The sequence below is a fragment of the Amblyraja radiata genome, chromosome 19, assembly GCF_010909765.2.
Source record: "Amblyraja radiata isolate CabotCenter1 chromosome 19, sAmbRad1.1.pri, whole genome shotgun sequence".
NCBI lineage: Eukaryota > Metazoa > Chordata > Chondrichthyes > Rajiformes > Rajidae > Amblyraja > Amblyraja radiata.
The window spans coordinates 12,877,871-12,898,134 of record NC_045974.1 but is presented as its reverse complement, the minus strand read 5'-3'; the positions used below and the strand labels follow the sequence as shown (position 1 = coordinate 12,898,134).

General features: G+C 44.6%; 1 protein-coding gene across 1 annotated transcript in view; it reads left to right on the top strand.

Moving 5' to 3' along the window:
• Window positions 1-5,321: 5,321 nt before the first annotated feature.
• The window catches only part of pnpla8 (patatin like phospholipase domain containing 8), a 54,696-nt gene continuing 39,753 nt past the window's right edge, over window positions 5,322-20,264 (top strand). The window contains exons 1-2 of the mRNA XM_033037704.1: window positions 5,322-5,489; window positions 14,704-15,930. Of these exons, the coding sequence (XP_032893595.1) occupies window positions 15,085-15,930 (846 nt within the window). The 5' untranslated portion in view covers window positions 5,322-5,489; window positions 14,704-15,084. The remainder of the gene's footprint in view (window positions 5,490-14,703; window positions 15,931-20,264) is intronic.

Here is a 20,264-nt window from a genome sequence, read left to right as displayed (position 1 = left end):
TCCTGGCACCAGGAAGGCAGCACACCATCCTCGCATCCCGTCTGTTGCCGCAGAAACCCCTGTCCGTACCTCTCACAATGGAGTCTCCCACTACAATGGCGTTGCCTGCCTTAGGCCTTTTTGGTTTTGGCTCAGTAGCCATGGCAAGTAGCCATGGCAATACTAAGAAAACAAAAACATATTGTCATGGCATATCTGGATGATATTCTGATAGTAGGAAAAACGAAGGAATTAGCTGTGGCAGCAGTATCAGCTACAAAACAGCTCCTCGAAACTTTAGGGTTCGTCCTACATCCAGATAAATCTAAGTTGAAGCCATCTACTATCATGGACTACTTGGGCTTCACAATTAACTCAGTCCATATGACTGTTACCTTGCCAAAGGGGAAAATGGTTGCATTAGCACAATCATGCAACAATTTAATGGTCAACAAACGACCAACTATTCGACAAGTAGCAAGAGTGATTGGGAAAATGGTAGCAGCATTTCCGGCTACGCAATTTGGACCTTTGCACTATCAAAATTTACAAAGAGCAAAGGTACAGGCACTAAAACAACATTCAGGTTTTGATCGATCGAGTCATGAAATTACCCACTGAAGCAATATCAGAGCTACAGTGGTGGGCAGAAAATGTTTGGCACAGTTTCAGCTCTATCATCATCACTAACCCTACTTTAGTTATTCAAACAGATGCCAGTGCTCAAGGCTGGGGAGCAACTAACTCCATATCCAGCACAGGTGGTAGATGGACTAACCCAGAGTCAGCATTACTACTTACACTGGGCATCAACTATCTAGAGATGTTGGGGGCCTTTTATGGTTTAAAAGCATATGTATCTAATATGCAGCACTTGCATGTTCGGTTACAAATTGACAATACTACGGTGGTGGCTTACATTAACCATATGGGCGGCATAAAATCATTATCATGCGACAAATTGGTCAACGTGATTTGACAATGGTGTGTCGAAAGACATATTTGGCTATCAGCTACCTATCTACCAGGTAAGCTAAACATAGTGGCAGACACCAGGTCATGCAAATTTAATGATAACATCGAATGGATGTTAAACCCTAAAGTATTTGCTAAAGTTATTAAGCAATATGGAACGCCAGATATCGATTTATTTGCATCAAGACTAAATCACCAGTTACCTATGTATGTCGCTTGGAAACCAGACCCAGAGGCAGCAGCGGTAGATGCCTTCACGCTGGATTGGGGAAATTTTTTCTTCTATGCTTTCCCTCCCTTCTGCCTCATCAGTCGGGTACTTCGCAAAATACAGATGGACTCTGCTTCTGGAATTTTGATGGTGCCCGACTGGCCTACACAGCCATGGTTCCCAGTCCTGCATGATATGGTGGTTGAATCACCTATGGTCATCCCCAGTGACCCAGGATTATTAACTAACCCAGTATCAGGCATAAGCCACCCATGCCATGAAAAAAATAAACTCCTGGGTTGCAGGTTTTGAATAGACCTTACCTGGGACTGGGATTGTCCGAACGAACCATCACCACCATGTCGGCATCCCTGCGAACATCCACCAGGAGGCAGTATTTAACCACCATAAGAAAATGGGAGAAGTACTGCCAGGGAACAGGGACAACATATGAAACTACAACAGCCACCAACGTACTGGAGTTCCTGGCCCATCTACACCATGATGAGGGGATCAGTTATAGTGCCATCAACACAGCACGAAGTGCCCTTTCTGCTTATCTAAAACCAACAGGACAACAGGTAATGGGATCCCATCCACTGGTGGCAAGACTGATGAAGGGCATTTATAATACCAAGCCCCCTAAACCCAGGTATACCCATATTTGAGATATCAGTGTGGTACTGACATACCTCAGGGCATGGCCACCAGCGAGATCCCTTAGCCTGGAGCAGGCTACATTAAAAACGCTCATGTTGATGGCACTCGTATCCGCTCAGAGGGTCCAGTCACTACACAAGTTACGATTGGACAACATGGTGATCACCCCGGACCAGTTCACGTTCATCATTCAGGGTCTGGTGAAACAAAGCAGGCCAGGAACAGCTAATCCACTGGTGGTATTCCGGGCCTACCCACCAGAGCTACGGTTGTGTGTCGTGACCCATCTACAACAATACCTAGACACAACCCACGATATCAGAGGGAGTGAAAAAGCCTTATGGGTCAGCCACAAAAAACCTCATGGCCGGGTAACGAGCCAAACCATTTCACGGTGGCTCAAACAGGTACTGAAGGCTGCCGGAATAGACACTAATACGTTTAAATCTCATTCTACTAGGGCAGCATCTACATCAGCAGCCGAGAGAATGGACGTACAGGTTGACCATATTCTCAATACAGCAGGATGGTCGAGTGAAACGACATTCAGAACTTTTTATAATAAGCTGTTGATGAAGCCTGACTTATTTGCAGACAAAATATTACAAGCTGCAAATATTTAATTTAAGGCCGGGGGAGCAATTTAATTTTTGTTATTGTTAATAAATACCTTTTGTTTCTTGGAAACAGATTCATTGGTTGATTACGATAACACTTCCTCCCTCAAGAACTTCGGCAGTGAGTGAAATAAACTGTTACACGGTTTGAAATCACAGAGCTTTGAAATCTTCACGGAGTCACTCACGTGACTCCGAAGTAAAATAGTAAGATTAAACGAGAACTTACCAGTTTGAAGTTTGATCTGTATTTTATGAGGAGTTACGATGAGGGATTACGTGCCCTCCGCTCCCACCCTCATTATATGGATCAAACTAATAAACTGATGTCTCCTTGTCTTTACTATTTTACTTCAAATAACTGTGTCTATCTGTGATTCCACACCGCTGCTTGGAAGTATGCCGCGCCTGCGCACTGAGCGGGTTCTTCACGTAATCCCTCATCGTAACTCCTCATAAAATACAGATCAAACTTCAAACTGGTAAGTTCTCGTTTAATCTTACTATTTTATCTTAGACCAGCCCTTGCAGACGGTGGGCGGCGCGACTCTCGTCAGCAGCGGCCTCTGCAGTCCGTCTGTCTTTTTATTATTTTTGTCTCGTTTCTATGTAGTTTTTATTTTATTTTTTTGTCGGGGTATGTGTAAAACTTTAAAATCTTTCCCCTGCACGGGAGACCCAACCTTTTCTTTGTCGGGTCTCCGTTGTCGTTGGGGCTGGGCAACGTGAAGCGGCCTCCAGCAGGAACGACCTGGGGCTCCAGTTGCGGAGCTGCGGACTACTCACCGTCACGGGGCTGGCCGAGTCCGGAGCGGGTGGAGCTGTGGTGGAGCGCTGCTGTGACCCGACCCCCGGAGGTTCGGAGGCTGCAGCCGCGGGTCTGGCGGACGGCAACACCGGCAGCCCGCGGGTCCCTGGTGGGAGACCGCTTTTCGGGGCTTCCGCAGCGGCGACTTCTCCCGTCCGAGTTGCGGGGTTGAAGAGCACCTGGAGCGGGTACTTACCATCGCCCCGCGCGGCTTGGAATGGCCGCGGAACTTTGCGAGCGCCCGCCGGGGCTCTAACACCAAGACCCGGTGCGCGACCTTGCATCACCCCGCGTGGCTTTAATGGCCGCGGGACAATCACCATCGCCCGTCGGGGGCTTTGACTTTGACTCTGACATCGGGGGGGGGGGAGTGCAGTGGAGAGATAAGTTTTTTTGCCTTCCATCACAGCGATGTGATGGATGTATGTGTAAATTGTGTTGTGTCTCGGGTCTTTTTCATTTTGTAATGTATGGCTGCAGAAACGACATTTCGTTTGGACCTCAACGGGGTCCAAATGACAAATAAATTGTATTGTGTATTGTGTATTGTGTATCTTTATTGTCTGTTGGTGTTGAAACTTAACCTCTTGGGGTAGTTTTACTAAGTGGACTGCTGTGGTTCAAGATAGCAGCTTACCACTGCCATCTTAGGGGTATGTAGGAATGAATAAAAATTGTTCGCCTTGTTAGGGACATCACGTTCTAGGAAAGAATAAACCAAATTGTGCTGGATAATTAGTCTTTTCAACGACCTTAGTCGATTGATAAAAATGGCCTCTAGCACAGCAGGGTCAACTTTCCTTGCATCTCAACCACATTTTACCATGGACTTTGTTACAACCAGCTTAGGAGTCAGCATATTTCTCATGACCTTCTGAAAGTTGGTACCTCTAACAGTGTGGTATTCTCCAAGATCTGGCTTATTGTGCCTATGTCGTAATGGGCCTCGAACCGATGAACTTCTAACTCACCAGTACGGGTCGCACCTCTGAGCAACAGTTAACCCAGAGACATGCGTCCTAGATTTTGGCAGGAACACTGGGAATTGCCTCCTGCTTTTCTTTAAGGCCTTTTACATTCAGCAAGGAGATGGAGAGCAACTTTATGTCTTATTCAGAAGGTTGGTATTTTCTTGACTTTGCACTGCAATCAGATTTCCAAGTAATGCGCTCATCACAGAATGTGGCTTAAGCCAATGGACCAGTCTCAGAGTTGATACGTGATATTGAAGGGCCAGAAATAAAATGAACTGGCTGTGGAATTATGTTTGCAACTTATAATACAGATCAGGCAGCATCTCTGGAGAAAAGGAATAGGTGATGTTTCGGGTCGAGACGGGTCTGAGGAATGGTGTTGGCCTAAAATGTCACCTATTATTTTTTTCCAGAGATACTGCCCGACCCATTGAGTTATTCCAGCATTTTGTGTTTATCTTTGGTGTAAACCAACATCTGCAGTTCCTTCCGACACAGGATATTCAGACACAATGAACTTCAGACCCAATGAACCATTCAACATTTCCTTGATCGTTGTCTGCTATGATTGGTTGTTTTCACACCTCACCCTTCGACATATCTCTGTATCTCCCTCTCCCGAGTCTGTCTCCAGTAGGGTCTCTACCTGAAACGTCACCCATTCCCTTTCTCCAGAGATGCCGCTTGACCCGCTGAGTTACTCCAACATTTTGTGTCTATCTTCTGAGAGGGAAAGATAGATCAGCAGAGTAGACTTGATGGGCCAAATGGCCTAATTCTGCTCCTGCCTCGGACTTGTGAACTTATGAGTGCACATCATCCACCACAGCTGGTAGACACAAAATGCTGGAGTAACTCAGAGGGACTGGCATCATCTCTGGATGGAAGGAATGGGTGACGTTCCGGGTCGAGACCCTTCTTCAGACTGACTATCCACCACAGCTGGATGGCACCATGGACTTGACCGACAGTAACCCCTGACGTCACACACACACACATCAAAACAGCGGACACGTCACCTGCTGATCTCTGATTGGAGCAGAGGGGAGGGGGGCGTGACCGGCGCCGCCTGATTGGCAGGCAGAGGGGCGGGGCCGGGGAGACCGCGGCCTGCGCGTAGAGGCGCGGCCTGCGTGTAGAGGCGCCGCCCGCCCGCCCGCCCGCCGTCGTTGCATGACATCGCCGCCGCCGCTGCCCCAACCCCAACCCCAGCGAGGAGCGGCCGGGGAAGGAGACGGCAATGTCTGTCGCCGAGCTGCCGGAGGGTAAGCGCTTCTCCCGCACCCCCCCCTCCTCCTGTATCGGGCGGGTTCTGGAAGATTCCAGGGACAGGTGGAGGAAGATCCCACCGCTGGGGGTTGGTCCCTGCACCCCCTTTGCCCTGTCACCTTGCCCATTCACCCTAACCCTCTGACACTCTCCTGTGCCCATTTCTCCCCGCCACTCTCCCCTGTAACTAACTGTGCCCCGGACCTATCCCTCTCTCCCCCCTCTCTCTACTCCCTGCCTCTTTCCCCCCCTGACCCCCTCCCACTTCCCCCACCACCCTTCCCTGTTCCTCCTCCCTCCCCTTGCCCTCCTCTCACTGGCCTTGTCACTTTGCCCTGTCCCCATGCCTTGCTCTCCGACCATTCCCACCCCCACCCCACCCCACTCCCTCACACTGGCCCTGTCTCCTTGTCCTCCCCCTCCACACCTCATCCCGTTTGCCCTGTACCTGAACCCCCATGCTCCTGGCCATGACCCCCCTACCTGCCTGGTGTACAGTCCCCTCCATAATGTTTGGGACAAAGGCCCATCATTTATTTATTTGCCTCTGTACTCCACAATTTGAGATATGTAATAGAAAAAAAATCATATGTGGTTAAAGTGGACATTGTCAGATTTTAGTAAAGGCCATTTTTAGACATTATGGTTTCACCATGTAAAAATAACAGCAGTGTTTATACATAGTCCGCCCATTTCAGGGCACCATAATGTTTCGCACAGCAATGCCATGTAAATGAAATTGGTCATGTTTAGTTGCATATCCTTTGCATGCAATGACTGCTTGAAGTCTGCGATTCATGGACATCACCAGTTGCTGGGTGTCTTCTCTGGTGATGCTCTGCCAGGACTGTATTGCATCCATCTTTAGCTTATGCTTGTTTTGGGGTCTAATCCCCTTCAGTTTTCTCTTCAGCATATAAAAGGCATGCTCAATTGTGTTCAGATCAGGTGATTAACTTGGCAACTCAAGAATTGACCATTTTTTAGCTTTGAAAAACTCCTTTGTTGCTTTAGCAGTATGTTTGGTATCAATGCCTTGCTGCAGAATGAACTGCCGGCCAATGAGTTTTGAGGCATTTGTTTGAACTTGAGCAGATAGGATGTGTCCATACACTTCAGAATTCATTATGCTACTACCATCAGCAGTTGTATCATCAATGAAGATAAGTGAGCCAGTGCCTTCAGCAGCCATACATGCCCAGGCCATAACACCCCCATCAATGTGTTTCACAGATGAGGTGGTATGCTTTGGATCTTGGGCAGTTCTTCTCTCCTCCATACTTTGCTCTTGCCATCACTTTGACATGTTAATCTTCGTCTCATCTGTCCACAAGGCCTTTTTCCAGAACCGTGGTTGTTCTTTTAAATACTTCTTGACAAAACCTGGCCATCCTATTTTTGTGGCTAATCAGTGGTTTGCATCTTGCAGTGTAGCCTCTGTATTTCTGTTCATGAAGTCTTCTGCAGACGGTGGTTATTGACAAATCCACACTCGACTCCTGAAGAATGTTTCTGATCTGTCGGACAGGTGTTTGGAGATTTTTCTTTATTATAGAGAGAATTATTCTGTCATCAGCTGTGGAGGCCTTCCTTGGCCTGCCAGTCCATTTGCGATTAGTAAGCTCACCAGTGCTCTCTTTCTTCTTAATGATGTTCCAAACAGTTTACTTTGGTAAGCCTAAGGTTTGGCTGATGTCTCTACCAGTTTTATTCTTGTTTCTCAGTCTCATAATGGCTTCTTTGACATTCATTGGCACAACTTTGGTCCTCATGTTCACAAATAGCAATAAAGGTTTCCAAAGGTGATGGAAAGACTAGGTGCTGAGAGCTCTCTTGTATCTGCATTAAAGAGGCAATTAAACACACCTAGGCAATTACAAATGCCTGTGAAGCCATGTCCCAAACATTGTGCTGCCCCAAAATAGGGGGATTATGTACAAGCATAAGCATAAATTATGTATTATTTTGTTGTGAAGAATTGCCTCCATCTAAACCCAGTGCCATGCAGGGCACTGGTCTTCAAGTACACAGTCATGTATTGTTTAAATAGGGTGAACGCTCATGCCTCTGCTGCCTTCCCAGGCAGACAGCTCCACCACTTCTGGGTGAAAACGTTTTCCTCATCTCCCCTTCCTGTAATTATTTTAAGTTTATGGTCTCCTTCTTGCAATAATGCATCCAGCTTTGCGATGCTCTAGCAGGTGCACAATAGTACCTGCCAGTGATGCTGATGAAAGGCTATATGTTCCTGTTTATCTGAAAGCTGCATGAGGCATTAAAAGCAAATGTTTTGGTTTGAACATGATTTCCACGCCAGCGGCATCAGCTGTCAGTGGGTGTGTTTGCACTTGATTGGTTAAGCCTTCCCATGGTATTATGTTATCTGGCTGTCACCCAGCAAAAAACACCCTGTTGCATCCAGAAGTGATCAGAAATTGAATATCTGAACTGCAAAATGCTGGATATCTTAAATAAAAACACAGTTCTGCAAATGCTGAGCATTATGTAGAGGGAGGAACAAGGTCAAAAAGCCTTTCATCAGCACTGAAGAAGTGAGAAAACATTTTTTTAAGTTGCAGAGAGGGGAGAGGATGGATGGAACACTAGGATGGCCTGCAATAGTCTGGGGACGAAGATTGTCCATATCACAATGATTTTGGACCTGCTTAGTCAATAAATAAATAAATAAATGAAAACAATTGGAGAGAATAAAGAGAAAGGAATATGCTGGATCTGTTGAAAGACACATCATAGTAGTTGATGGAAATCTGAAACAAAAGAGAATGCTGGAAGTACCCAACAGATCAGAGTTGGCTCTTGTGGATTGCTGTGTGCTGAAACGGAAGAAAAGGGGTAGTTCCTCAAGCTTATATTGGGTTTGGTTTGAACAGTATAGGAGGATGGATAATTAAAATGATTGGTGACTAGAAATTCAGTGTGAGTGATGAATGGAAGTGTTCTGCAATGCAGTCAATGTGCATTTTTTTTGTGATGTAAAGGTGACTACATGAGCACTGAATGTAATGCCCCACAAAGGAAGAAATACATTTCTGCTCCATCTGGAAGGTCTACGAGGGTCAATGGATGGTGGGAAGGCACATGTGACTCATATGGTTGCTTGGGAACATTTTGTGGGAAGGGGAGAGATTGGTGGAATTGAATAAGCAAATATGAAGGTGAATAAGCATCTTGCAGGTGCTGGAGGTAAAGTCTCATCATTAGAACCTAGACCAGAGACACAGAAGCTGGCAGATAATAGGGAGTAATTGCCAGAAGTAAGTTTGGAAGGAAGTGTAGCCAAGCTAGATTTTGGAGTCGGTGAACTTATGTTATATAGATCCTCCCAGGGTACGAACGCCTGTCTTATGTACATATGAGCGAGCCTTTGGGAAATCGGTAGTTTGGATTTGCCAGCTGCTGTGGAGATCTGGATATCTACTGCCATGTGGACACTCTGTGGAAATATTTGAATGGATGAGTCAAATGCTCTGGCTTAGTTGCACGTTGCCCATTGTTGGCCTTTTTTAAATTTAAATATATTTCACTTTTGCTGTATGTTTGGGTTGTGAGTGGTTCTCAGGAATGAAACCCTGTCTTAACCTGGGAGTAATTTGTATATTGAGCATGAGCCCAAGACCTATGGAGATAGGGAAGTCCATAAAGCGAAGACTCAGAGATGGACTATGTTGAAGCGAGAGCAGAGTGGAAATTGGAAGCAAACGTAATGACCATTTCTAGCTCTCTGTAAATGCAAGAACACTAATGCTGTTATCCATGTACTATTAAAAAAAAAAAAAAGCAGTTAGGGCGGGGTGGGAGGTTGGCTAAGTAGGACTAAATTAAGAACACAACTATGTATAGAAACATAGAAAATACGTGCAGGAGCAGGCCATTCGGCTCTTCGAGCTATTCAATATGATCATGGCTGATCATCCAAAATCAGTACCCCGTTCCTGCCTCCTCCCCATATCCCTTGATTCCGTTCTCCCTCAACATTATTTAACTCTCTTGAAAACATCCAGTGAATTGGCCTCCACTGCCTTCTGTGGCATAGAATTCCACAGATTCACATCCTCATCTCAGTCCTAAATGGCCTACCCCTTATTCTTACACTGGTGACAGCTGGTTCTGGACTCCCCCCAACACAGGGAACATTTTTCCTGCATCTAGCCTGTTCAATCCCTTAAGAATTTTATGTTTCTATAAGAACCCCTCTCATCCTTCTAAATTCCAGTGAATATAAGCCCAGTTGATCCATTCTTTCATCATATGTCAGTCCCGCCATCTCGGGAATTAACCTGGTGAACCTATGCTGCACTCCCTCAATGTCCTTCCTCAAATTTGGAAACCAAAACTGCACACAATACTCTAGGCGTGGTCTCACCAGGGCCCTGTACAATTACAGTAGGAACTCCTTGCTGTTATACTCAAATCCTCTCGCTATGAAGGCTAGCATGCCATTTGCTTTCTTCATTGTCTGTGTTACTTTCAGTGTACAAGGACACCCAAGTCTCGTTGCACCTCCCCTTTTCCTAATCTGACACCATTCAGATAATAATTTGCCGCCTTATTTTTGCCACCAAAGTGGATAACCTCACATTTATCCACATTATGCTGCATCTGCCATGCATCTGCCCACTCATTGAATCTATCCTAGTCACCCTGAAGCCTCGTAGCATCCTCCTCGCAGCTCGCCCTGCCACCCAGCTTTGTGTCATTCGCAAACTTGGAGATGTTACATTTAATTCCTTTGTCTCGTCGTAGGCCCCCCTCGGTCATGACTGACCATGGGTGATGCATCCTAGTTGTTGGCTGCTTGCTCCAAACCTCGGCTGGAGCAGCGTCGCTTTTGGCTGAAGATACCAATGCGGGAGTGACAGTCTCCGTGGCAAAGGTCTTTGGTTTGTTGAAGTTGCTGCGCTCCTTTCTGCGTGTCTGCTTGTCTGCCGCTGCGTTCAACAGTTTCTCTTCCCCTGTTTTGAAATGTTGGTTCAGGGTACCTCTCCACCTCGTGCGGTCAGCTGCAAGGCTCTCACAGGACTCCACATTGATGTCGAGCATCTTCATATCTCTCTTGCAGACATCCTTGTAACGTAGCTGGGGGCGGGAGATGGTTCTCTTCCCAAATGTCAGCTCTCCATAGAGGATGTCTTTTGGAATACGCCCAGCCACCGCAGTCTGCACTGCCTGAGTAGAGTGCCCATACTGGGAAGGCCAGTGCGAGACAAGATCTAGGCGTTGGACTCTCTGTCTTGCCAGGATATGTCCAGGATACGGCGGATGCTTCTCAGGTGGAAGGTGTTGAGTCTTCTCTCCTGCCTGGCATATGTAGCCCATGTCTCACTGCTGTTGTCTAAATCGTTAATATATATTGTAAATAACTAGTGGGGTCCCAGCACTGGGCCTTGTGGCACCCCACTAGTCACTGTCACTGCTAGTATCTGAGAAAGGGACTAGTTGGTTGAGTGTCTGTCTCCATTGTCACACTTTTGACTTTAAAAAATGAGTGGAGTTGAAGGAGAACTTGTTTAGTCCAGGAACGTGTTCTGTAAAGCGAATGAGTGTGGTGGTGAAGGAAGAGTGATCAGTTTGTTAATTGCTGCTTTTATTATTCCTTTCATTAGTATTGGTTATGGGTGCTCTACAAATTGTTTTGTTTGTGCCCATCGCTCTCGCGAATCAAAGAGTAATTGAAAGAAAATTAAAATTGACAACTCAGTTGATTTCACTCCCCCCATCCCCACTTGTTTATTTTTCAATACCTTTCAATCTGCAGGCACCTCTTTGACAGCAAGATAAACCATACTTGTTGGCTCACTGGCTTTCAATACTTTGAAGAAACACTCCCACATAATTGCCAATTTTCTTTTTTTTGTTGTTTAATTTCTAAAAAATAAATATAATTGAAACAAAGCGCAAGGGAAAACATAAGTAGTTCACAGGCAGCAGTTCTACTGCTGCGCCACTGTGCTGACTTTTTCCACTGTGTCTTTTTCTCCTTTGGAAGGCAGACACAAAATGCTGGAGTAACTCAGTGGGGACAGGCAACATCTCTGGAGAGAAGGAATGGGTGATGTTTCGGGTTGAGACCCTTCTTCAGACCCGACGCGACCCAACACGACCCGAAATGCTTTCACCACTTGATAAGGGCAGAACTGTGTGGACAGCAAAATTGTGTAATTCTTGCAAACTACATCCCCATACCCAATTTCCTTTCTAAACCATTCAGAGTGTTGACCCCTGTACATTCACCTGCTGTTGATACCTTACTTGGTTGTCTGCAATTAATTTTGCCATCCAGAGCATCGAAACATTCCTAATTAAAGCGAGAATTGTTATTCTCTGCAGCATACTCAACTGCCAGCCTTTGACGCAGTTGTCCACACAATGCTGCCCTTATCAAATGGCATACGTGTATAAATTAGATTTCTTATTTCTGTCTGTCCCTGTATGTTAAGGATTAAGCTTAATGAGCCAAGTGCTGTTCTAGCAGAATAAAAGTATAACTTCAATGTAGTTCAGCATTATTATTAGGTAAATTAATTGAGCAGTTAGGGATTTCTGTAGCAGTGGAAGTTCAGTCTGACAATATTTGAGGCAGATTGATCCATATTTCGATGTTTCAGCTGACCAACTGCATTTTGTGTCATTTCTGTTCTATCACAGACAACCCCTTTGATCTCCACCCATTCCATTGCTTTACAATTGAAATATGTTCAATTTCTATCTATTCCTAGATCTGGCAACATGTTAGCTCTGTGTTAGCTGACTTTGTACTTTCGCAATGTTTAAGAAGCATTTAGACAGGTACATGGATGGGATAGTTTTACAATGATATGGGCCAAACGCAGACAGGTGGGACGAGTGTAGATGGGACATGTTGGTCGGTCAGGGCTAGTTGGGACGATGGGCCTGTTTCCACGCTGTATGACTCTATGACTTACTGACAATTTCCAGCAATTTCTGCTTTTATTTTGGATTTGTAACATTTGCAGGGTTTCCACTTCAATCTCCGTTCACAATACAGCTATAGATAAAACCAGAATTAGGCAATAAGATAGGATAAGAATAGAGGTGGCAGTGTTCTTCGATGCATTTGACTTTACTAAGAGGCGTGAAATTGCACAAGCACACATTTTCTCCAATTCATTTAGATATGATTATGATTTTGGAGACGTTGCCTATTTCCTTCGCTCCATAGATGCTGCTGCACCCGCTGAGTTTCTCCAGCTTTTTTGTGTACCTTCAGTATATATAATGTTCTTGATACAAGCTCGCCAAAACCCATTACTAGTATGGTGAGTCAGATTGTGTCACTTTTACGTCACTTTATTTTCTGAGGTTGGGTCCTTCATCTCCGGTTTCTTTATCCTATCCTTTATTATCAGGACTTTATTATCAATTCTTTCTTCATTGTGCCTCTCCCTTCGAAAAGTTAAATATCCTGGATTATTTAATTCCCAATCGCAGTGATTTTGCAATTGTGTCTGTAATGGCTATTTGAATATGGCCATTTATTTCCGTTTCTGACATTAGTTCATCATAATCATAATCATAATAATCATAATCATATTTTATTAGCCAAGTATGTTTTGCAACATACAAGGAATTTGATTTGCCATACAGTCATACCCATAAAAAGCACCAAAACACACAAAATACATTTTAACATAAACATCCACCCCAGTGACTCCTCCACATTTCTCACTGTGATGGAAGGCGAAAAAAAAGTTAAATCTCTTCCCTTCTCTGTTCTCCCGCGGTCGGGTGCCCCTAGGCCTTCGTGGATGGGACGATTTGGCTCCCGTAGGCGGTGGTAGGGCCCTCTGTGTCGGGACGATCAAGCTACCGCATCGGGAGGATCTCAGCTCCCCCCCCGCCGGGCGATCGGACCCCGAGTCAGGGCTGGTCGAACCTCATGCGACTTTGGAGCTTCCCGACATCAGTCTCTACCTGAGACGGCAAGTTCCTCGATGTTGGAACACGCAGGCCGCGGTTGGAGCGTCGATCCCAGGCAAGGGATCGCAGGCTCCGATGGTAAATCCACGGCCCCGCAGTGGGGCTCAAAGTCAGTCTCGAGCAAGGCCTCCAGCCCCATGATGTTAGGCCGCAGAGCGACCAGAGATATGATCCGGAAAACAATCTCATCTCCGGCAAGGTAAGAGATTAGGGGTGGGTGGGTCCCCTGACCCACCCTCCCCCCACATAAAACAAACCAGAGAACATTAACACATACTTTTTTAAACACACTAAAATTAACAAAAAAGACGAAAAGACAGACAGACCGTTGGCGAGGCTGCCATCGCAGACGGCGCCAACACACTTGCAATATTCACTGAATCTGTAATTATATAATATAGTTGCGATCATCTACAGTCTGACCGTTTCATTCATATTCAAAAATCACTTCTTGCCCTTCTGTAAACATCAGAGACATTGGAAATCTGTGTGTAATTGTGAAATGACCTCCCGTTTCAATTTCATTGAAGTAGATTTAAGACTAATCTCATGAAATGTCAGTGTTTGCCATTTATTGACCAATTGAACTTTACCTTTGCAGGCCACTGATTTTTTTAATTTATGATAGCAAAGCATGTTCAGGTAATACAATTATCCAAAATATAGATTCAGATTTCCTGCTATTTCTCATCAATGGTTTGGTGGCTAAATGCACGATCGGGTAACCTGTGAGTTATTCAGCAAAGATTCATTTGTTACTGTGTTGAACAGTTGACTACTAGAATTGGGTTTGCTTTATGTGCAGGTCAGACAAAGCTAAGTCAGATAGTGTTGCTGTACGTAATCCTATATTTCATCTTTTGAATGTACATGGGTTGATATCAGGCTGGTTGTTATATCTATTGCGGTCAGGTATCCTGCTATCACTCAATTTGTTGGATCACTTGCGATGTGTAACAGTTTAGGAACATTTACTAGGAGTGTTCTGTGTTTAGCCGGACCCCTTCAATTTTAATGCTGTTGGGAAGGGGGAAACCGTATTTTGTAATATTTCTAGCTATTAAATAATTTGCTGTTGCTACTGATTGGTTATATTTGAAATGTCATGTCTTCTAGAATTTGATAAATCCTCTTTTTGATAACTTAAGCTTCCAATAACAAAGCAAACTTGCACTTTGGTGTATTCTATTGAGGCCAGCCTTGCTGTTTTGTAAAAAATAAATCCATGGGTGTTTTTGTTTTGTTCCTCAGAAACGCATAGGGAGACCAAGTGATGTGCAGAACAAAGGATCAAAGTGGAGTCAGGAAAAGTACTGCAGCCCCCCTGCATCTGTGTGTTTGATATTTGAAACATCTGTATTTATAAATTATGATGAACATGTCACCTTAGAGGATTCTGCCAATGAGAATTGCTTTGCAAGTACATTATTATTCTGGACCACTTTCTAACTAGTCCACCGTCCAGTAATAAGACCCAAGAAAGCGTCCAACTTGCTCACTGCAAATGGATCAGAAGAGAGCTGGAACATATAGGTGATTAACATTACTTGAAAAATTACATTTATTTTGTAACACTCCATTTTGCATTAAAATACCTCCCCTCCAGAGGGAACAACACCCTTCAGGCATTGCATGTCGCGCATTAAGAGCACTTTAGACTCTGTGTCAAAAGCTGTCAGTACCACGCACACTGAGCTCATTGGGAAACTTGTACGGTTGAAGCCCACTCTAAGTATTTCAGTGAAACATTCGGAAACTGAGATTGCAGTACCACATGAAAGCTCAGAGAAACTAACCACTACTAAGTCGAACACAGTGAAGGATGGTTTGGATCTGAACCAAACCGCAGAGGATACCATTCGTTCTGTTTCCAACACCCCTGTTGGCTCAGAACTTGAAGACAATTCTAACAAGAAATTATCTGGTAATAGTGCAATTAATAGAGAGAAAGATGAAAAATCAAATCTCTTCCATGTCAGCTGCATCACGACAAATTTTGGTGAAACGTACAATTATGTGGCAAATCATATCAACAGTTATTTTGGAAGTGGGGAGCAAATAGATACAGCAAAAGAGAATAAATTATCATTGTTTGACCAAAAAGGTTGGTCCAAGAAGAATCCCATATGGACAGCAACTTCTAAATCAAAAATGAACGAAGTAGATGATAAAGAAATCGATGGTTTAAATATTGGCAATGAACACACTGCTGCAGCTGATGTGCCTTCGTCAACTGCATCTGCAAAGAAGAGTTTTGCTAGCTTGCTCTCATACCCGACAAATAGTGTTCAAGCATTCGTGGATACCTGCTTTGGTAGTTTTGTTCCCAAGGTGCGGCCTGAAATTAAAGACGCTGCTGAAATCAAGCAAAAAAAGCTGAAGAGTGAAAGCACAATGAAAGATGACGAACGATCTGATGACAAAGAAGCCAAGCCAGCAGATGATAAAGTCAAGTATTTGGCTCTTCAGCGAGAAAAGGTAACGTTCCAAAGTTGATATGCTTAAGTTCAATTTATTTCTCTCAGTCAAATTGAGCAATTTTTTCCCTTTCTAATTACACCTTCCGTCTATACAATTTCATTTCTTGTGCCCTCCTTTTTATAATAACTTTTAACAAATGTAATTAGTCTAACAAGATTTTAATTATTTCTAGAATCATAAATTAGCGACATATTGTATATTTTTAAAGTTACTTTGAAGTCTAGTATCTGATGCGCAAAACCATATATTTGACTTTAAAAAGTAAACATAGAGTCATACATCACGGAAATGGGCACCTCTGCCCAACATGTCCATGCTGACCAAGGTGCCCAATCTAGTCCCATTTGCCTTTGGCCCACCTCCCTCTAAACTTTTCCTATTCATGGTACATTCCTTTCCACAAACCTGTTCACATGTTTATGCTGTTGCACATGCAATATCCAATCACTTTTTGAAGGAACTTAACTCGTTTATTTAACCCCAATGATCTCCGAGACTGCCAGAGGACAATTGAGCCAGATCGATTGATAAGTCCTCAGTAACGATATGACTCTTTATCCATGTGTAAGAAAGAACTGCAGATGCTGATTCAATCAAAGGTAGACAGAAAATGCTGGAGTAACTCAGCGGGACAGACACCATCTCCGGAGAGAATGAATGGGTGATGTTTCAGGTTGAGACCCTTCTTCAGACTGATGTCATGGGAGGGAGCGGGACAAAGATAGAATGTAGTCAGAGACAGTAAGGCTAGTGGGAGAACTGGGAGGGGAGAGTGGATGGAGAGAGAAAGCAAGGCCAATCTGAAGTTAGAGAGGTCAATGTTCATATCGCTGGGGTGTAAACTACCCAAGTGAAATATGAGGTGCTGTTCCTCCAATTTGCACTGGGCCTCACTCTGACAATGGAGGAGGCCCAGGACAGAAAGGTCAGATTGGGAATGGGAGGGGGAGTTGAAGTGCTGTGCCACCGGGAGATCTGGTAGGTTAAGACGGACTGAGCGGAGGTGTTCAGCGAAACGATCGGCGAGCCTGCGCTTGGTCTCGCCGATGTAGAGAAGTTGACACCTGGAATAGCGGATACAGTAGATACACCTGGAATAGCGGATACAGTAGATGAGGAGGTGCAAGTGAAAGAGCTGACCTCTACCGGACTGAGGCCAGGCGACAACTCTCAGACACCTTTTCCTACTTATCCTTGGACCATGACCCCACAGACGAGCACCAGGCCTTAATCTCAAACACCATTAGTGATTTCATAACATCCAGCTCTCTGCCCTCTAAAGCCTCCAATCTTATCGTTCCCCAGCACTGCACGGCCCGATTTTATCTTCTCCCAAAAATTCACAAACAGAATTGTCCTGGCAGACCCATTGTTTCTGCTTGTTCATGTCCCACCGAATTAATTTCCACATACCTTGACTCCATCCTATCCCACCTGTTCCACTCCTTCCATACCTATGCCCAAGACACCTCACGCTCTTCGTCTCAATGATTTCTGTTTTCCAGGCCCCCACTACCTCATCTTTACTATGGATGTCCAGTCACTCTACACCTCCATCCCCCACCAGGAGGGTGTTAAAGCCCTCCGTTTCTTCTTTGACGACAGAACCAGCCAATTTCCATCTACCAAGTCAAGTCAAGTCAAGTCGCGTTTATTTGTCACATACACATATGAGATGTGCAGTGAAATGAAAGTGGCAATGCTCGCGGACTTTTGTGCAAAAGACAAACAACCAAACAACCAAACAAACTATAAACACAATCATAACACACATATTCTTTTACATAATAAATAATGGAAGGAAAAACGTTCAGTACCAATACTCTCCTCCACCTAGCAGAGCTGGTCCTTACCCTTAACAACTTCTCCTCCGACTTTTCCCACTTCCTCCAAATCCAGATTCAAGATTCACGAGAGTTTATTGTCATGTGTCCCAGATAGGACAATGAACTTCTTGCTTTGCTTCAACACAACAGAAAAATGCAATGGACTATTAATGATCAGAGTTTTGTTTGAGTTGAGTTTAATAGTCTGATGGTTGTGGGGAAGCAGCTATTCCTGAACCTGGATGTTGCAGATTTCAGGCTCCTGTACCTTCTACCTGAAGGCAGCGGGGAGATGAGTGAGTGGCCAGGTTGGTGTCGATCCTTGATGATGCTGGCAGCCTTTTTGAGGCAGTGACTCTGATAGATCCCCTCGATGGTGTGGAGGTCAGAGCTGATGATGGACTGGGCAGTGTTTACAACCTTTTGCAGTCTTTCCATCCAAGGCGTAGCTATGGGCACTCGCATGGGCCCTAGCTATGCCTGCTTCTTTGTAGGGTACATCGAACAATCCCTGTTCCAGGCGTACACTGGCCCTATCCCTGAACTCTACCTCTGCTACATTGATGACTGTATTGGTGCTACCTCCTGCACCCATGCAGAACTCACTTACTTCATCAACTTCACCACTATTTTCCATCCTGCACTCAAATTCACTCCGACATCTCCCTACTGTTTCTAGATCTCACCATCTCCATCACAGGAAACAGACTATTGATTGACATCTACTACAAACACCTGTCCCTTTACCTCCTATCTCGATTAATCCAAGGACCCAAACAGTCTTTCCTGGTGTGGCAGAGGTTCACTTGCACCTCCTCCCACCTCATCTACTCTATCCGCTGTGTCAACTTCTCTACATCGGCGAGACCAAGCGCAGGCTAGGCGATTTCGCTGAACACCTCCGCTCAGTCCGTCTTAACCTACTTGAAAGGCTGAGTTGAAAATGACCGGTTGGATGGGTGAAGTTTCGGGTTGAGACCTTTCTTCAGACTGAAGAAGGGTCTCAACCCGAAACGTCACCCATTCCTTCCCTCCAGAGATGCTGCCTGTCCCGCTGAGTCACTGCAGCATTTTGTGACTCTTTATCCATTTGTATTTAACTGCTTCTTCAATAAACTCCTGTTATAAGGACAAAAGTTGGGTATTCACTGATGAATGTGCAATATTTAATTCTATTCACAGCACCTCGGCAAGTGAAGCAGTCCATGTCTGCATGCATCTTGATTTAGACAACACTCAGACATGGCTGATGGATGCCAATTAATATTCATGTAAAAAAACAGATGCTGGAGATGATTAAACACCTACTTTGACATTCAGTGACGATACCATTGTGAAGTCTGTATCTTTGATCACCAAAATATACTATAGTTACTCAGCTATGATATTCCAACATCACATCCCGTACCTGGGACCTCTACCAGAAAGAAGGACAAAGATATCAGGTGCATGGGATGACCATCACCTGAAGGTTTGCCACCAAACTAATTGGTGTCCTGACTTGGAAAAGTTGCTTATACGTCATCCTTGAGTTCAAATTCTGGAACTTCCACCCCATTGTTGGCATACCCTCACCAGCTAATTCAAAGAAGGGAGCTTACCGCCAACTTTAGATGAGCAAAGTTTGCTGGTCGTAGGATTGATACCCAAATCCAGGAATATGAAATGAAAAAAATCAGATTTTTAACCTGTAGCCTTAAGATTACCATTCTCATATTTCCTCATTTTTCATTCTCGTGGCGTGCTGTTTGAATATATCTCCTCTCCACGATTATAGGGCATTCACTTAAAGGAAAGTACTTTGTTTAGACATTTGAAGGTGGATTCATCATTGCGAGGAAAAAATGAACAGTGCTGGAGTAACTCAGGGGGTCAGGCAGCATCTCTGGAGGACATGCATCAGCATCATCTCGGGTTGGGACCCTTCTTCAGACTGATTGTGGTAGGGGATTGTGGAAGGGATAGACAGAGTTGACGTGGATAAGCTTTTCCCATTGAGAGTAGGGAAGATTCAAACGAGGACATGACTTGAGAATTAAGGGACATAAGTTTAGGCGTAATACGAGGGGGAACTCAGAGAGTGGTAGCTGTGTGGAATGAGCTTCCAGTGGATGTGGTGGAGGCAGGTTCGATTTTATCATTTAAAAATAAATTGGATAGGTATATGGATGGGAAAGGAATGAAGGGTTATGGTCTGAGTGCAGGTAGATGGGACTAGGGGAAAATAAGGGTTCAGCACGGACTTGAAGGGCCGAGATGGCCTGTTTCTGTGCTGTAATTGTTATATGGTTATATGGGAGAGACAGCTGGAAAAGAGCTGTGGCAAGCTAGGTTGCTTTCTAAATCACTCTTTCCATTCACTGTCTTGAATTCTATTCTTAGTGTGACATTGTTGACCACAGGGAATCTACTAAACAATTCATGTCAAAATTGCACGTGTTGAGTTGTCCAATTTTAATACACTGTTAAAACTTATTTTGACCCCAGCATCTACTACAGAACAAA